The following is a 19,665-nucleotide window of genomic DNA, read 5'->3' as shown; positions in this document are numbered from 1 at the left end:
GAAATGGGGTGGGGGGTTGCGGGTGGGGGGTGGGATATGGAATGGATTAATATTGACGAGCGGCTAATGTATACACAGGGCTGAAGACACATCTCGTCTTTGGCTAATTACAAATGGTTGCTACAGGAGAGCTGCCCAATCTGTGAAACTCCCAACATGCACATCAATAGAGCAGAACAGTTAATTTCCTCTCATTGCAATCTCGATCGTAGTTGAGACACACGCAGTTCCTCTCCGCGTACAATAACTGCTATTAAGAAAGCTGGCGAGATTATTCTTCTGAAGCTGCTTGCTTAATTACATAGAATACTGCATAAATTGTCAAGTGCAAAGAATAATTCTGATAAATTAAAATACTAATTAAATAGGCCTTTCTGCAGATTTCTGAGAACATTATAGGGTTCAGCTCTTGCAAACAGCCATTTGCATATCCTTCATCTGGGAATTTCATTTTTTAAAAGATTTCCTTGTTGTACCCTGAATTATTGATGCCACCAAAACAGAAAGGCCCAAGCACAATCATTCTGTTTAAAGCTAGTAATGTGATCTTTCTATTTTCTCTCTTTCTCTCTTCCTCCTCCCCCATCCCGCTCCTCTCTCTCTCCAATTGATCAAGACCCACACTGTTGTTTACCAGCCCAGGCTTTACCGAGGCTGGAAGCGATCAGGAACTGAATTTTCAATAGAAAAGGTTCAATGGCCAAATGTTCAGCAAGCGGCCAGGATTATTTGCAGCGATGACTGGCTCGGAGAGAAGAGAGTCGCTGAGGGTGGCCTCGGGCTGTTATTTGGCTCGTTGCTCACTGTGTCAAAACAGTATGAACAAGGCAGCAATAAACAAGGCAAAACAGGATGCTAAGCTATATTATATCATTGAATTACAAATCCCCACAAGTCTGTACTGTACTGTGCGAGAGAACAATGTACAGATCTGGTCTCCCTGACATTAGGGGCTTCTCAATACCCCTTTGATCTGAGTTTATCTTTCAATCCCATTTCAAATTTGAGACACTTCTATGAGGTCACCTCTGTGTCATCGCTCAAGACCAAAGAGCCCAAGATTGTCAGATCTCTGTTCATTCCTCTAACATTCAAGATCATCCCCTGTGCTCTCCTCTGTCTCTAGGGCCTGGGCAGCCTCTGATGTTGAGGTGACCAGTATTCAGTAACAACAACAACAACAACAACCTGCATTACACAGTCCCCTCACGCAGGGTTCCAGAAAGTTTGACAGTAGCGGAGCACAATGCTGTGTTCAAGGTGCGGTCTGACCAGAGCGATGTGCAGCCTGAGTCTGCTGCCGGGAGATCTACACTCAACTGATTTAGCGACATGGCCCAGTGTAACTCACCTCTCTCTATAGATGCTGCCTGACCTGCTGCGTGTTCCCAGCGATCTCTGTTTTTATTCCAGTATTCTGTTTGCCTTATTTATTGCTGCCTCACACTGTTTGGACAGAGTGAGCCAAATTTACACCCCTACATCTTGTTCAGATTCTCTCTCGTCAACTTCTAACCCATCTATTTGTGTCTCCTATTCTTAGATCTTATATGTAGTCTTGTGGGCAATTGGTTGCTGCGTTTCACCCACCAAATACAAAGTCACTACACTTTACAGTATATCCTGTAAAGCGTTTTGAGACATCTCAAAGACATGATAAGGCGCTATATCAAAAGCAAGGATGATTATTATTAGGGTTATTAGGATTTTTACTATGTTGCATTAATCTGGTTTATAATAATCCTTGAATTTGATATATAGTAGTCCCCATCAAATCATTGAGAATATGCACCACCAACAGTGGAACAAGAGGGTACAGGTTTACGGTTGCAAAGGGCAATTTCAGGACAGACACCAGGATGTTTATCCACGAGGGGTAATTAATGACGGGAACAGGTTATCAGGAAGGATGGTTGAAGCCAGGAAACTGGACTCATTTGAAAAGCAGCTTGATGCTGGATCAATTCAAATTTCAAGACTGAGGTGGATAGATGTTTGTTAGGTCAGAATATCGAGTGGTATAGAGCAATGGTGGATAAATGGAGTTAAGATACAGATCAGCCATGAACTAGAATAGAATGGTGGCTTGAGGATCTGGATGCCTTTCTCCAGTTCGTATGTTGGGAGGACAGAGGGGTAGGTGACACTGTGTGTTAAACTTGTCTGATCTTTGTTTTGCAGTGACCAACAAAGAAACACTTGAAAAGAAAACTGGATTAAAAATCTTACAAGCCGGCATGGGGGAGGTAAGTGACAACACACCTCTGGCTTGTTTCCTGTCATTGAGCGGCTTCTATATTTCAGTGTCAGTGAGGTGGGGTTGTCAGCTACAAATGGGGATCATTTTACTCTGTGATCAACGGGGTAGATAAGAGGCAGTGTACACGGGGCCTTGAGTCCAGGATAAGTACGTCAGGGTGTAAGATCCTCCTCCTGCTCCAACCCGGGGAACACAACTGGTTTCTTCATCAGCTGTGGTTAAATAATAATAATGATAAACAGAATATACTGTGTGTTGTGTGGGTGAAACCAGCAGCCAATTGCGCACAATAGTGTCCCACAAACAGTCGTGGATTGAGTGACCAAATTATTATTTTTAAAAATATATATATATTATTATAAAGAAACAAAAGAGAAATAAAATAGTAAATGGTGGGTTCAAGAAGGGAGGAAGACAGAGAGAGAGGTGGAGGAGATCTTGGGAATAAAAAGCCGAATTGCACAAGGGGAATTCTGCTGATCCGGTTGAAGTCAAGTCCTGCTAACAGACCAAAGCCATAATGTCCAAGACTCACACTTGTGGGGACTTGGTTGTGAATACGATTTGCCGACCTATTTAAATCACAAATGTCGGCAAGGCTTTGGGTTGAAGGCGAAAGGGATTTGAATGTGAGTCAGAGAATTACTGGAGATTATTACCAGATATTGATCGGCCATCAGTGAAGTCTGATCATTGTGAGTGTATCAAAGGCCTTTCTCTAGGTCTCTATGTGCAACACGATTCTCGCTCAGTGTAAAAGTTGATTTACCAGAAGTCGGGGATTAAACGGCAGCCCCTGGGCTAAACCTTCTGTGGAATGTCACTAATTACCTACAGCAGAAACGAGCAAATGTTTCACGTTCCAGCAATACAACTGTTACATTAATCCTCGCAAGTGACATAGAGCCTTATTATATCGTCCTCGAGGAGCCACTGGAAAGTGGAGTGACTGTGTATTTTGTGGGTGAACAAGGCTCCACAAGCAGGCTTGAGTGAATGACCATGTATATATGTAGGATTGTTGGCCAGGACACTGGAAGAAACTCCCTTCCTTTTTGAACAGCACCATGGGATATTTACAACAACTTGCATTTATACAGCACCTTGGTACGTCCTCCTAATGTGAAAGGCGCTATACAAATACAATATTGTTGTTGTTGTCCAGCGTCCTTCATGCAGGGCAGAGTCTTGAAGCGATTACTGTCCACCAACCAGGCAGCTCGGAGGTGTGGGTTGGTCACGCAGGGCTTTGGAAGCGAGGCGAGGATTTTGTATTTGATCATCTAGGGGCTGGGGACCCGGTGGAGCTGCGCTAGGATAGAGTGGGGCAAGAGGGAAGGAGAGCTCGCAGGAAGCTGGAGGGGGAGGACATGGGCTGAGGAGTTTCTTTGATAAGCAAAAGGAGACCTTCACTGAGAGACAGACTCTTACTGTAGTGGGTGGGTAATCCACCTTTTAGTCCCTGTTAATATAAAAGGGAACCTATTGGCCACGAAATAGATGCAAACATATTCCAGCCATGAAAGTTCTTGTTTGATACATGTTCAATTTTAATTTCCAATAGATGTTTAGATTACAGTGATTGAAAACAATATTTGAGCCCTTGTTATCACATGAATGAACAGAAGGTATAATTTCAACATGACAATAATAGGATTATCTGAAGCACTGTCAGTTTATGTGCAAACATTATTTTGCTTACATTTTCATAAAATTAGCAGCGGAAAATATTCCACATGATGAAAGGCGGGAGATCAGCTTTCATGGTAATAAATATTCATATTTGACTGAATCGTCTACTCTGGAGATGAAATCTAATCAAGGGGCTATTGATGCACCGGCTTCTTTTTAACCAAGAACATTTCATCTAAATTGGGTTTGAAATGGAAATGAGTCTGGCTCCGAGTCCTTCAGGCCAGAGTCCTGCTGTGACCACACTGGAAGGAGGTGTCCAGCCAGGCTCGAGCACCTGTGTCCACAAGCGACAGCAGAACCTTGGGCAGAGCCAGGCTCCCTGACCTCCAGTTCACATACAGCAACAATAATAATCCCTTTGTGTTGGAAGCGCTCCAAGACGCCCCCCGGCCTGAAGGCTGCTATACAAATACCCAGTCACCCTCCTACCCCCACCCTCCCCGCCCTAACCCACTCCTGATGCCAACCCCCAGCTCGGGTGCAGGTCCTGACTGTCCAGCGCTTTGGGACGTCCTCTCGACATGACTGGCGCTGTGTAAATGTCAGCTGTTATTGTTGTTTACACTCCACACTGTTTATTCAAAGGCAGCCAAATGAGTCCCACAAACAAACAGCCATGAAGTGAAGCATTTAACAATCCCAAAACACACCCAAAAGCTGCGTGACACCTTGAACGGCACTGCTAGTAAACCCCACGATCTCAATCTTGCCTTTCAGGATAATAAAACATTTGCTCAAAATGAGTTTCAAACACGACAGCGTTCATCGTGAGGGAAAGAGATTATTATGTCTTGTCATCTTTGATACATATTTTGCAATAAATAGTTCAATGCCGCAAATTTGCTACCACAGCAATTTAAGCTTTGTTTGTTTGACTAACAGTATATTTTACGCTTATTAAATAAACCTGGATTTTGTTGGTTATTTTAACTTCTGTTTGTGAGATTTCCAATTCTCGCCCACGGTGCTGCTAACCCAAGATATAAATGTCTATTTACAATTAGTCATGAAATTAATTCACTTGCATTAGGACTTCAGACACCTTATATTGGTTAGCTCCAGGCCATTGCTGCTGATTGACCAGCCAGCCAGGCTCGTCAGCAGGAGTTGGAGGGACAGACATGTCACTAGGAAGTGGATCCAAGAATGAAAATAAAAATTTGGTCATTCAATCCACGACTGTTTGTGGGACGTTGCTGTGTGCAATTGGCTGCTGCGTTTCATCCACAAATATATACAGTCGATTCACTTTACAGCATATTCTGTGAAGCGCTTTGAGGTGTGATAAAATGCAAGGATTATGTTAAAAGGTGTTATATCAAATGCAATGATTATTATTATGTTAACACTGCAAGCCAACGCAGTAATGGGTAAATTTGCCCTGGCTAGACAAACAGTGGGAAAGCTTGTAGGTCAGGGCTCTCAATGCCAAGCTAAGCGATTTTAGTTGGTTGAACTCCAGCAGTTTTTCTCAATGCACATTCAGCCTAATACTCTACAGAATTAGGTAAGCAGCGTCCCTACCTCCAGGGAGAGAGTGAATTCCATTCCAGACACAGGGACATTGCCACGCGTAGGTGACATGTATATGTGGAACTCTCAGTCCGGTTCAGATACCATTAAGCTCAGTGATGGTAGAGGGAGGTTAGAGGTGTGAGTGTGAAGGCTTGGGGAGGGTGGGGGACCCACATAAGCCAAGTGGAGGGGACGAACAGAGAGAGCGGGATGGGAGGAGATCAGGGAGGTGAGGATCAGGGAGGTGAGAAGGTGGGGATCAGGGAGGTGAGGAGGTGCTAAGACATGAAGCGATTTAATGGTGAAACCATTTGTTTAAATTAAAACTATTCATTGTTACAAATCATCTGCTGTGATAGTTTGGAACCACTTTGTTTTGTCTACAAACTACTCAGTCAAAATCCACTTTAAAATATAGGGATTGAGTGATCAAATTTTTTTGTTTTTGTTGATTTTGGAGGGAATATTACCTCGGAAAATCATATCCATCAATCGACAAACAAGCAGTTTCCTACTTATTGCTAGGTAAGCAGAGGCTTGTGTGTGTGTGTGTGTGTGTGGAGTAAGGAAAGGTTTTGCCCTGACCCGCCCGGGAATCCTCACAGGCTTTGCTCAGCACTGCATTGGAATGTCATCCTGGACTGTGAGCACAAAGTCCCAACATGATGCTTCACCTCATGATATTCTGACATGGAAGTGAGAGTGGGCCGGGCTGACAGCAATATCCAGAATTATCAGATGAAATAGATGCAAATTGACAGTGACCTCCAGAGACTTAGCAACGGCACAGATAAATGACAAATGGCATTTAATATTAAGAATTGCAATGTAATGCATTTTCATAATAAAATAGCAAATATGATTAGGGAATCCTTGAAGCATTATGTATAATCAAATAAGGTGTGCGTAGAAAACGATCTTAGTACTCTTCACTGATGAAAGGTTGAAAAGGGTTGCCCAGTGAGAGGGCAGCAATTGTAAAAGGCAAATAAAGTGTTGCTCTGCCTGGAAATCAAACGCAGGTCATAGAAACACAGAAATAGGAGAAGGCATTCAGCTCCTCGAGCCTGTTCCGCCATTTTATCAGATCTGTACCTCAAGTCCAATTACCCGCCCTTGCTCTGAATCCCTCGATCCCATGACCTGACAAACACCTATCCACCTCAGTCTTGAAAATGTGAGTGGATCCAGCCATAACCCACTGCCTTTTGGAGGAGAGAGTTCCAGATTTCCAATACCCTTTGGGTTACAAACTGCCTCCTAATTTCAGGTCCTGTCGCCTGTGAGGCAAGTGCTCCAAACAATCCACTGAATGCCTCCACATTCAGAGGTGGCAAATTGTTATGGAGGGACTGTTATCATGGAGGGACTGTTCCTTGACACATACCTGGAGTTTTACCATTGACTTTTGACCCCAAGGGAAGTGAATTTAAAACGAAATGCAACAAACAAATTGAGCTTACTCTGGTTTCAGTGCCTTGGGAAGTCCTCCTGACGTGAAAATGTAATTTGTTGTCGTTGTTGTTGTGGCTTTTCTCTCAGTTGCTCATTAAACAGTCCACCGCGGAACGCAGACACAGAGATTTGGGATTGAGGACTGAATGGAAAGATACAGCTGTAGAACCAAGGCAGGAAGGAGATAGGAAATGGTGACAGAGCTGTGGACCCTGGTAATTGTGCCTTCATCTTCATGCCGAGAGCTTCGCCCAACCTGCTCATAAAGTCTCCATGACTATCGGAGATAATTACATTTAATTGGTACCTCACAGTGGCATTTCTTCCATCATCCCCACCCCCATCTCTGTGACTTAGAGACAAACAGGTTTCGCCATGTGTGAAGCAGGGCTATCCCAAAGCCTTTGGCAAATCAAGTCCGTAGTTACGTTTCTCTCCTTGACAGGATTGCCTCCTGTACGCTTGTCATTGTGGTGATTTACACAACATTTTGTCTCCTTCTGGAAGTGTAGCCAAAGCAGTGGCCACTGAGAGTGACCAGGAGCAGCAGTGTTTCGAGTTACAAGCCTTTACAGCCGCTCAGTCTGTCCTGTCCATTATCAATGGATGGAATCACTTTCCTTTAATCATATTGTAAATCTTCATTTCTGTTGCCAAAGACAATGTTAAGTACTACGAGACTCCGTCCGGCATGAAGGGCACGATATAAATGCAAGTTGTTGTTGTTGTTGAAGCTTGTCTAATTGTTGCCAATAGTTCATTCCTCTAACACTGCTCATAGTTCTTAGTAAATCCTGTGAAGCATTTCGACACGTCTCCCGACTCGAAAGGCTCTTTATCAAATGTAAGGATTATTATTAAGGATTATTAAGACATCATAAATATTATTATTGCTGCTGTTTGACATCCCTGTTTCATTTTTCCTGTTGATTCACGACTTCTCTTCTGTGGTTTGTATTTGACCAGCTGATGCTTTGGTTTAGTCACAATTGAAGAATGATGGGACTGGAAAATATATTAAAATATAATAAGTTTTAACAGCAGCTGAGTGGAAATAATCCTTGCCCCCAATGACTGGTCCTGCTGATGAGCCAGGCCGGGCTGTGCTGCGATCAGCAGTGAGTGCCCTGGAATATTGCGGCCCCTCCTGGCTCAGGAACCGGACTAGAGACGATCACAGAAGGCTGGCTTGATTCCCACATTCCGGTGCCAGGCACGTCACCTTGGAGCCAGTTCAGGTCCGAGGAGGACCTCGCTTATAAATAGGATGGATTTATCCTGGGTGCAAAACCTCCAACCCTCTGGGACACCACTTGGTCCTTTTGCAATTAAGAGCCACAGTGCGAGAACTGCCAGAGCCAAGAAACACAGTCACTGCACTTCAGTATATCCTGTGAAGCACTGGTTTAGTGTGACTCATCGCCTGGACACTGCAGGTCATTCAGTGTTGAGAGGCACATTGTGCTGATTTCCCCTCTGTCTGCGGTTAGTGATGGAGGCTCCACTGTGCAGCTGCAGTTCTTTATTGGACTATTTCCTGCTCAACTGAATTGTACATTGTCAAGGGGCAAAGCAATTCAGATACAGAATGTGGTCTCGGTTTAATGCTCCTCAAATTGGGTCACTGGGGGCAGGGATTCTTACCATTTGGCTCCTGCCAGACTGCAACAATAACACCCCTCACGCAGGGTAGCATTTCAGAGCGCTGGACAGTGGCAGAGCACCCACCGAGCTGGAGGGAGGGGGAGATGATCATAGGTCAAATAGGAAGGTCTCCAGGCGCGACCTCAAGATGGGGAAAGAAGAGGCAAGATGGAGGGATAGAGGGAGAGTGTTCCAGAGTTTTGGGGCGTAGCGGCTGAAAGCGCAGCCACTGATGGTGGAACGGAGGGCACAAGGGCCAAGCAGGAGGCCGGAACCAGTCGAGCGGAGGTGATGGTCAGTGGGTTAGGAGAGTCGATGATTGGGTGGAGCTGGATTGTCAGAAATGTTCTTTGGATGAGATGTTAAACTGAGGTCCCATTTACCTGTTCAGAGACTTTCAGATACTGTTAAGGTGAAGCACCTCTTGAAGGGAGAAGGCCTTCCTGGCCAATAATCCTTCAGATAACATTGGTCATTTGCTTCATGGCTGTTTGTGGGGTATTGCTGTGGCAAATTGGCAGCCACATTTGCCTAGAAAATACACATTCACTGCACTTTACAGTAAATCCTGCGAAGCGCTTTGAGAAATTTCGACAACTGGATAAGGGATATTATTTCACATCAGCTCTCTGGGGGAGAAACTTCCTTCTCTTGTTGAACAGTACAATGGGTTCTCTAACATCTCGCTGAATAGCAGACGAGACTTTGGTTTAACGTCTCATCCAAAGAATGACCACTGCCAACAATGCAGGATTGGAGGATTAGCCTAGATGTTAATATCAAAGTCCAGCTTTTGTTAAAAGATATTAACCTTTTAAAATTGAGTTAAAGTTGGGAGGAAGCTTTTTAATTATTATTAATTTACTGTGGCAGAAATGGCTCAGATGGAATAAAAATCTTATCAGCTAAAACCCCTTGAATCTTTGAGGAATCACAAAGGATCAAATGCAAATCAGGAAAGATAAGAGGTGAAACAGTTAGCGATTTGCCGGCTTTGCATTCTCGTGCCTTGTGAAGAGTGAGTGGTCAGGTTTACAGATACGTTTGTATCTTGTAATATAAGTACAAGATATCTGTAATGTTTTGTAAACAGATTCCAAATGGAAACTAATGACCCATTTTAACCTCCCATTGACACAGATAGAAAGCTTCACTGCTTTGATCAAACACGTTTGATTAGGATTGAGCCACCTGGACCCACTTACACTTGTGTTACACCCATCATGCAGGGTAGTGCCTCATAGAGGGCCCCTCCCACAGGGCCCCTCACTCAGGGTACGCAGGGCCCCCCTCACACAAGTTATCGCCTCACTCAGGACAGCACAATAGCACAGTCGAAGAGGAAAGTCTTGAGACAGGCAGGAATATTCATCAAACGTGCCCTGTGGTAGCGGGAAGCCACCTGGCTCAGGTGTCGAGACCATTACATAGGATCAACGATGATGGGGATAAGGCAGGGAAGTGGAATTGAATGAATCGTTAAAGATCCCACGGCTCGGCACACAAGAGTCAACTTCACCCAGAGATCAGCACGGAGTCTCGTTTGCGCAGGTCGGGGTGACGTGTATTGGGGTGACATGTGTGAGGTTCCCCACATCAGACCCCTGTCACAGTTTGAGAAGCCTGTGTTGTTTTTGTTGATTTCCCATCACAGAGCTTTCTCAAACCCTGTTGTTAAATGTCGCAAGTATTTTTTTTAAAAACTACATTTCCATCCATCAGGATTAATTTGGCTTATTGATCGGCTTTTGCAACAAGAAAGGGCTTTAATGAGAACACAAAAGGGCAATAATATCGCAGACGTGGCTGGAGTTTGCAGGAGCTTTTGGTCAAACCCTCAAGTGAAGCTCGAAGCCACATCCGACTGGAGAAGGTCAATAGATTTACAGCTGAAGGAATGGATCTGATTATATCTGAGGACATTATGTCTATCCAAGTGTCAGTCTGCCTTAGTTGATAATAATAATAATAATAATAATCGTTGCATTTGATATAGTGCCTTATCACATCTTTGAGAGTGAGCTGACAGTATATTTTGTGGGCGAAACATGGCAGTCAATTGCACACAACAGTGTTCCCACAAACAGTCGTGGATTAAGTGACCAAATTATTATTTTTTTTGAGGGGATTATTATCTCCGGAAAAGCGATCCGCCAATCGACTAATAACCGAGTTCCTACTTATTCTAGGGTAAACAGAGACGTGTGTGGAGTAAGGAAACTTGCCCAACGTTTCGTTTTGCCCGGGAATCGAACCCAGGTCCTCTCACTCGTGAGGCAAGTGTCAAACCACTGAGCCGCAGGACTCCACAAATCTGAGGTGAACGGTGAGCGTCAGAGTGATGAGCTGACCTGTCCTCTGGGTACCGCTGTGGGGAAAGGTTACCATGGCAACACAAGCCTTTCACACTCCTGCTCTGACTGTGTTCGCTGCCGCCGTTATTTTGTTCTAATCATTTAACCTACATAAAACATTCATGCAGCTTTTTTTTTCTCTTAAAAAAAAGTTGAGAAGGAATTACAAATTAGCAGCTCGTGGGCTCTGGCTAAGTATTCCTTTTAAGCCTCTGTTTAAATGTTAAGCCAGGCTGCGGTTTTAGTTCATCAGGAGCAGTGAACTCTTTTAAAGGTTATAGTCGATCGCATCAAGTCAACCTGGCCCATTAAAATCTTTAAAGGTTTCTTCAACTCCCACTCCAAATGTCAGATACTTTCCTCTCTTTCCTGATGGTGACTTCTGAGTTGAGTGTCTAGAAATAAAAGGACTTTATTAGCATTTCATCCACCTGCTCAACCCATCCTCAGCTTTATTGTAACAAGACAGTGGAGTTCTGTAGCTCGGGGGTTAGAGCACTCGCCTCGCAAGCGAGAAACCTGGGTTCGGTTCCCAGCAGGCCGAAATATTGGGCAAATGTCTTTACTCCACACCCCTCTGGTTACCTAGCAATAAATAGGAACCGGTTGTTAATCGATTGGCGGATCCGGGGATAATAATTCCTTCAAAAAAAATAATAATAATTTGGTCACTCAATCCACGACTGTTTGTGGGGACGCTGCTGTGTGCAAATGGCTGCCAAGTTTCGCCCATAAAATATGCAGTCAATTCACTTTACAGTGTATCCTGTGAAGCGCTTTGAGACGTCTCGAAGACGTGATCAGGCGCTGTATCAAATGCAAAGATTATTATTGTTATTATAGATGCTGGAGCCTGTGGTGGGGAGGTAGTGTAAGAGAGATTGCTGGCTCTATACATTAGCGGAACACTGGAAATAGCCTTTATGATATTTCGAATCATTCTTGCAGTAACAGGGAGGTGAGTGGTGGGGGTGGGGGTGTGGGTGGACACAGATACAGGCCCACACCACAGCAGGCTGGCTGGAGGTCAGCAGTGCTGTCTATTGTTGTGGGCTTTAGTTTCTCAAAGTGCTATTTGGTGTTGATGTCTTAATTATCAGCTTCTCAGGCACTCGCTCAGTGATAGTAAGTCACGGCTGTAGTGTTAGATGAGAGAAATCAATCCAGCGTTGGCACTGACCCACATCACAGCGGGTTCATACAGGCAGTGGCTCCTCAGGAAATCCTTACTGTTACTGTTCAGCTCATCTGCTGGTGGAGCTGCCTCACTTATTAATAACAATAAGCCTGGCATTTGATACAGCGCCTTATCACGTCTTCGAGACATCTAAAAGCGCTTAACAGGACACACTGTAAAGTGTAGTGACTGTATATTTTGTGGGCGAAACATGGCAGCCAATTGTGCACAGCAGCGTCCCCACAAACAATCATGGATTGAGTGACCAAATTATTTATTTATTTATTTATTTTTGGGAGGGATTATTACCCCCAGGAAAGTGATCCGCCAAACGACTGACAACCATGTTCCTACTTACTGCTGGTAAACAGAGGCATGTGTGTGGAGTAAGGAAACTTACCTAAGGTTTCGCTCTGACCTGCCCGGGAATTAAACGCAGGTCCTCTCGCTTGCGAGGCCAGGGCTCTAACCCCAAAGCTATAGGATCTACAAATCCCTAACACCCAACAACCCCAAACCTCACCTCTCTGACCTACTCATACTCCACTCTTGTGCCTGCCCCCTTCGCTCAGCTAACACAGGCTTGCTGCCTGCCCCCCATCCCTCAACCACCCCCACCAACCCCAGGGAGAGCACAGCCCCTCAGAGAGAGAGACAGAGAGAAAAAGAGAGACAACATACAGCCCTTCACACTGAGATATATCGAGAGAGAACCCTTCAAAGTGAACGCACTGATACATATTGGTTTGTGCCTGGAAACCCATTGTGTTTATGTCTCTGTGTTTGTGTCTGGGGCATTGAAACCCCCACCCCCAAACACCTGAGTAACATGAGAAAAACCTCTCCTGAAAACCTTTCCGTCAACAGTCATTTTCTTCTCCCAAGAAACAAATTGGTGGTGATGGAATCTGAGCGCAGAGGCCCTGGGCGCCGAGCGTGTATCAAGCCATGTGACAGACACAGGCAGCTCCAGCCTCAGGGGATCTCAGGTTCAGAGTGAAACCAGCTGAGAATCCAAAGCAAAATCTCTCCTGCGTTCAACCCCCACTTTCGCTGCGACCAGGTACCAGGTGTGATTTGAGGGTCGAGGTTCAGTGTCTCAGTCTCGAGGCTCAGTGTCTCAGTCTCGAGGTTCAGTGTCTCAGTCTCGAGGCTCAGTGTCTCACAGTCTCGATGTTCAGTGTCTCAGTCTCGAGGCTCAGTGTCTCACAGTCTCGAGGCTCAGTGTCTCAGTCTCGAGGCTCAGTGTCTCAGTCTCGAGACTCAGTGTTTCAGTCTCGAGGCTCAGTGTCTTCACAGTCTCGAGACTCAGTGTCTCACAGTCTCGATGTTCAGTGTCTCAGTCTCGAGGCTCAGTGTCTCACAGTCTCGAGGCTCAGTGTCTCAGTCTCGAGGCTCAGTGTCTCAGTCTCGAGACTCAGTGTTTCAGTCTCGAGGCTCAGTGTCTTCACAGTCTCGAGACTCAGTGTCTCACAGTCTCGATGTTCAGTGTCTCAGTCTCGAGGCTCAGTGTCTTCACAGTCTCGAGGCTCAGTGTCTCACAGTCTCGAGGCTCAGTTTTCCGCAGTTCTTAAAAGAACCGTCTCATCCAAATCAACACTGAACTTAACAATCTTTACAATTCCGCACAATATTCAAGTTTAATATAAACTTGTTCAAAAGCCTCTATCAGTCTAAGATCACCTGCAAATTTTGGAGCTTTAGAACCCTTTACAGTTCACCTTTTTTTCAAAGTGGAGTCGTGTAGCTCAGTGATTAGAGACTCTCATCACAAGTGAGAGACCTGGGTTTGGTTCCAGGCAGGGCGAAACATTGGGCACGTTTCCCTACTCCACACTCACGCCTCTGTTCATCTAGCAATAAGTAGGAACCCACTTGTTAATCAACTGGCAGATCGCTTTTCTGGGGGTAATAATCCCTTAAAAAAAATAATATTTTCACGACTGTTTGCGGGACGCGGCGGCGCTCAACTGGCTGCCACGTTTTCCCCACAAAATATACAGTCAATTCACTTTACAGTATAGTCTGTGTCATTTACTTAGGTCTTTAGTTCCAGAGCTTAATTGCTGACCTGAGACTCACAACATTACCATCCAGAACCGAGCCTGCGACATGAAGGGGATGAAAAAACAGTAGAAATTAACTAAATTACATTGTTCTCTTTTTTTCCCGATTTTCAAACTGATTTAGAGAACATCTTCAAAGTTCTTTTAGTTCTTTTTAATATAAGATTATGATGATAACCTCAATAAAACTCCAAGCAGACACATTAAATTGTACAGGAGCCAGCCAAACACAGCAGCCGGCAGTCCTGCCCCAGAAAACAGCCACAAAGCTTAGAGAACAGTGTTATTTGGAGCAATAAATAAAAGGAAATAGAAGCTTGTGTTCAGACACAGTGGTTGCAATGAGAGAGTTCTTCTTCATTAGTTATCATTGTTAATAATTATATTATTAGTTATATTATTAATAATCTCTGAAAATACAGTGAAACACTTAACAAACCAATTATTGTATCAAAAATGTTGACATGCAAAAGAGCATTTCGCTTCTGAACGACAATAATACGTCTACCCAAAGACACCTGCGCCCACCTGCAACAACACAGTCACTGCACTTCCCGGTAAAATACTGTGAAGCATTTTAGATGTCTTAATGATATGATCCAGTGCTTTATCAACTGCAAGGAATAATATTATTATTATTTCTGAGCGCATAGCATTTCTACATCTGCTGCGATATATATTTCTGCTCCATTGACGCTCAGCATTCTCTCTGATATAGTTGCTGAATGTTCCCACTCTCACTTGGCATATCACTGAGATGTTTCAAAGTACTTTACAGGATTTTACTGTAGAGTACAGTGACTGTGTTTTGTAGGTGAAGTTGCACAGCTGTGTCCCACAACAAGCCACGGAGTGAACAATCTTGTTATCTCGGAGATTGTTAGCCAAGACATTGAGAGAATCTCCCTTCTCTTTTTGAACAGTGCAGATTGGCTGCCGCGTTTTGCCCACAAAACACACAGTCACTACACTTGACAGTGAAGTGCTTTGAGACGTCTCGAAGGCGTGATAAGGCGCTGGGTTAAATGACAGGATTATTATTGTTATTATTGCTCTGTGTATAATGCAGCAGTTCAGTATCTGCCTGAGCATGTAACCTAAATCAGATGGTCCCACGATAATCACGTTAGTCTGTCAATAATTACAAGCTATAATACAGTGGCAATAATATACCTTAATAACCAATTAGCGAAGTGCAGGACTCTGCCAGTGAATCGAAAATCGCACTTAAATTTTCAGAGAGCGCATTGAGCCACAAACCCATTGGCCTCTCGTTTGTGAGTTAGAGTACGTGATAAAATGCTATATCAAATGCAAGGATTATTATCATTATTATTAAGAACGGTTTCCTCCCCTTCCCCGAAGCAGGAATATTAAACATTAAAAACTTTAACTGCTTCACCTTGCTGCAGAAAGGTCCGAGCGTGAGTGTTTAAGCAACAATTATTTTGCTGAAAATCTGGTCGGATATTTTGATTTATCTCTGAAACGAGACTGAAGTCCGTGATGAGGAAATGTGATGTGCCAGTGATATAAAGGAGGCTCTCGCCACTTCTAAGGCAATTTAAATGCAAAACCGAAGGTTATTATATTGTAGGCAGATGATACCCTGATCCCAGCCATCACAATGCACTGATCCAGGTGACTCGAGTGTGAGATGGGTGGACAAAGTACAGAATAACTTGACTTGTGTGTCAGGCTGGCTCAATCTCAGCAACAACCACAACAACAACTGACACCCTCCCTTCATGTCAGAAAGACGTCCCAGGGCGCTGGATAATCAGCGGTTTTGGACCCGAGCTGGGAGTTGGGGTCAGGAGGGGTGGAGGATTGGGTGTGGGGAGGGTGGTGAAAGGTGACCGAAAGTACGGTCGAAGAGGAAGGTCTTTAGATGGGACTTGAAGGAGGCAAGAGAGAGGGGGTAAGGTGGAGAGACTGCGGGATAGAGTTCGGGAAGTGCTGGGGACCTGGAGTAGACCCGTGTCTGCCGAGCGGAGGGAGCGGAGAGGTTGATATGAGCAACTCAGCAGTGAGTCGAAAGCTTACGAGTTCAACTCCTAACATCAGGACTCAGGATTCAGATAGTCCAGGCTGACACCCCAATGCTGGGCTGGGGGTGTGCAATATTGTTAGAGGTGTTGTCCTGCGCATCAGACATTAAACCGAGGCTCCATCTTCCTGTTCAGGTTGATGTGAAAGATCCCGCAGCAAAGTTTGAAAAGAGAAGGGAATCTCTGCCAGTGTCCTGGCTGACAATTGTCTAGATTTAAAAAAAAAGGGCATTCTCTTCATAACTGTTTGTGGGATATCACAGTGTGTAAATTGCTGTAAAGTTTGCTTACAAAACACACAGTCACAACAACAACAACAGTGTATTTATATAGCGCCCGTCACAAAACCCAACATCTCTGAGTCATCAGCTTCAAGCTGCTTCTAAAGTGAGTCCATTGCACTTTCCAGCATATCCTGTGAAGGTTTTTTTGACATCCTATCACAAGTCGCTGTACCAGGATTACACGCTCAGGGATTATTATTATTATCATTATTTGGTGGCTTGCCCCTGGGTTACAGTGACACGGCTGGATTGGAATGCAGGAGGTAAAAGAAGCCAAAAATGTAAGATGTAGGGGGATAAGTATTCCCAGCTCAGCCTTATTAGTAATTCAGGATCACTTCTCCACTTTAATCATAGCTTTGACCTTCCAGTGCTGTCAAAATCAATATTAGCAAAGCATGAAATTATCAAAATTATTATTGTGATATTGCGATGCTGCTAATGAACACATGGGGCCAATTTCGTGACCTTACAATATAATAATAATAATCCTTGCATTTGATACAACACCTTATCACGTCTGTCAGGGTGGGAAAGGAAGCACAGAGACCTGTGCTATGAGTGAGGTAGAGCTGCAATGAAAGGCGCTATGGTAGAGTTTCCCTGTGAATGGATGATAAAATAAATATAGAAGAGGGTTTGGGGAAAAGGCCATCGTGTGTCAGACCATCGCAGTGGGTTGCTCGCTCTCTTGCTTCTGAATCAGGAGGTTGTGAGTTCAAACCCATCCGTCAGGATTTGGAATCACACAGTCTAAGATGATGCTCCAATGCAGCACTGGGGGGGGGAGTTGCATTGTGGGGAGGTGCCGTCCTTCGGATGAGATGTTAAACCGAGGTCCTGCCTGTTTAGGTGGACATTAAAAGATTCTGTGGCTTTATTCAAAAAGCTTCTTTATTCAGAAAGGGAGTTTAGTCAATTCACTCTGTATAGTGTTTCCAGTGAAGCGTTTGAGACGTTCCAACAACAGGATAAGGCGTTATATCAACTGCAAGGATTATTATTATTATAGACTGGGATGAACACGTTCCTTTTACAGAGAACCATGAATGACTATGTGAATGACCATGGACTGTATGACCTTGGGCTGAGTGACCTCCGTCTGTGCTGAATTGTTTTCTGATGTGATATGGAGTTGTAATTCCAGGTGGGGCTGGGAGATGGTTCTAAACTGCCCAAGTCCTGCCTTTGATGTTTATATCAACAGAAACACTTGCTGAGAATACTACCTGCTAATCACTTCCTGCTGCCTGTTATTTTCAATATAATTTTCAGTCTTGCATATGTTACATTCTGTATATTGATCAGGACAGTGTGTTAAACGCCTGGTGTGTGGTTTTGGTGCAGTGAGAAGCTCAGAATTGGGATGTTCCCTGACAAGCAGATTGCATTATTTTATTCATTTGCTCCCGTTAAACATTGCGGAATTAGGAATGAATGGAGGATGGGTGGAGGGGGCGGAGCGAGAGGTGGGAGGAGAAATGTGTGCGTGTTTGGGCAGGGGGGAGTCTGTGTTGGTGGGGGACTGTATTTGTGGTGGGGGTGTGTGTGTTGAGGGGGACTGTGTTTGGGGTGGGGAGTGTATGTGTGGGCAGGGGGGAGTGTGTGTTGAGGGGGCGAAAGGAAAGCTGAGCAAAATGGTCCCTCGAATTGGGCANTTTTTTCATTAACGGAATGCCCCTCAAAAGGAATCGACTGAAAACATATTACTGTCAAAGTGACAATTCCAGTGTGTGAACAGTGAGCAGCCCACCTAACGAGTCAGCTTCCCTTTCATCACCTGCTGAGCTCGCATTCCAAAGCTATGTAACAAACTGCACTTTTGTTAAGTCTTATAATAATGAAAAAAAACCTCCCTCGTCCAAAGGCGTGCAGAGCTGCAAATTATAGCTTTACAAATAGAACAACACTCAGCAGCTTTTGTAAAAGCCCAAAGTGCTGTGCTGCCAATTGCCTCTGTAATGCACCAATAACATCTTTCCCACTGCCCCAACCTTCCGTCAATGAATGCCTTTTCTTTACTCGGTCTCTCTGCATGAGAGCGATTCTTTCTCAATCACATCCCAAAGGCCTGAGATTTCCACGTGTTCTCAAGCTTCAAACCTCTGCTTTAACGTTTAATATCGGGTGCAGTTTTGGGGAGCGGTCTTAAACCCAGATTTAATTTGAAAGCTGATTTTCCACTTTTTTGTTTGGGAGCTTGGAAAACTGGCTTTCAAACCATAACAACAACCTGCATTTATAATTACCATCTTTGTATTTGATGTAGAACTTTTATCATATCATCGAGACGTCTCAAAGTGCTTCTCAGAATATACTGTATATCAAATGGAAGAATTATTATTAATACTAAAACAGATGTGTTGAGAAAGGAAACTTGTCTGATGTCTGGTCCTGGCCGGGAATCAAACCCGGGTCCTCTCACCTGTGAGGCGAGCGCTCTAACCAGTACGCTAGGGAACTCCACAATCTTGTTACTCAGAGGTGAGAGTGTTACCAACTGAGCCAGGCTGACACTTGACAAGAGTATTGAGACGACTGCAATGTTGAAACACAGACCTGTTGTTTTAGAATGAATAGACCACTGTCTTCCTTGCAATCCAGTGGCAGAATGTTACAACACAAATTGTCAGATGCTTAATACCCAATCTATAAAATAGATATATATATAGTCATTGGGGGCAAGTACCCTTGAGAATATGTGGCTCTTCATTTTACACTATCTCTCTATCGATAAAGATGATTGATTCCATTCCCCTGCTTGAATTCTCTTTCTTTAAGATACAAGTTCATAAATTATGGAGCACTTAAGCCTAACATCTGTAACATTCTAGAGACAATTATACAGGAATCTCACCTAGAAATTTCAGACATGACAAGAAATAGGCAAAAATGTCTCCCAAATCTACTCAAATGTTTAAGTGACTGAACAAATGTAAGACAGCTATCCAGTGGCCCAATTTAATTTTGATTTACAAAAGGCATTTGATAAAGTTACACACATGGGACTTTCAAAGTAGGTGTGAAACGAATGTCAAATTAGTGTGAGATTGAAACACAACAATTTTGTCTCACTTACAACATATATGTATACAGCACCTTTAACAACATACATGTTTATAGCGCCCTTCAGGTGGATAACATCAGGGTAGGAAGGAACAGGA

General features: G+C 44.1%; 1 protein-coding gene across 1 annotated transcript in view; it reads left to right on the top strand.

Moving 5' to 3' along the window:
• Positions 1–19,665, top strand: part of ptprn2 (protein tyrosine phosphatase receptor type N2) — a 168,644-nt gene that overhangs the window by 104,649 nt on the left and 44,330 nt on the right. Inside the window, 1 exon segment of the mRNA XM_042332553.1 lies at positions 2,182–2,246. Coding sequence (XP_042188487.1) covers positions 2,182–2,246 — 65 coding nt within the window.

The sequence above is a fragment of the Callorhinchus milii genome, unplaced genomic scaffold, assembly GCF_018977255.1.
Source record: "Callorhinchus milii isolate IMCB2004 unplaced genomic scaffold, IMCB_Cmil_1.0 Scaffold2, whole genome shotgun sequence".
NCBI lineage: Eukaryota > Metazoa > Chordata > Chondrichthyes > Chimaeriformes > Callorhinchidae > Callorhinchus > Callorhinchus milii.
Note: the sequence above shows the minus strand (reverse complement) of the source record. Positions and strands in the feature narration are given on the sequence as shown.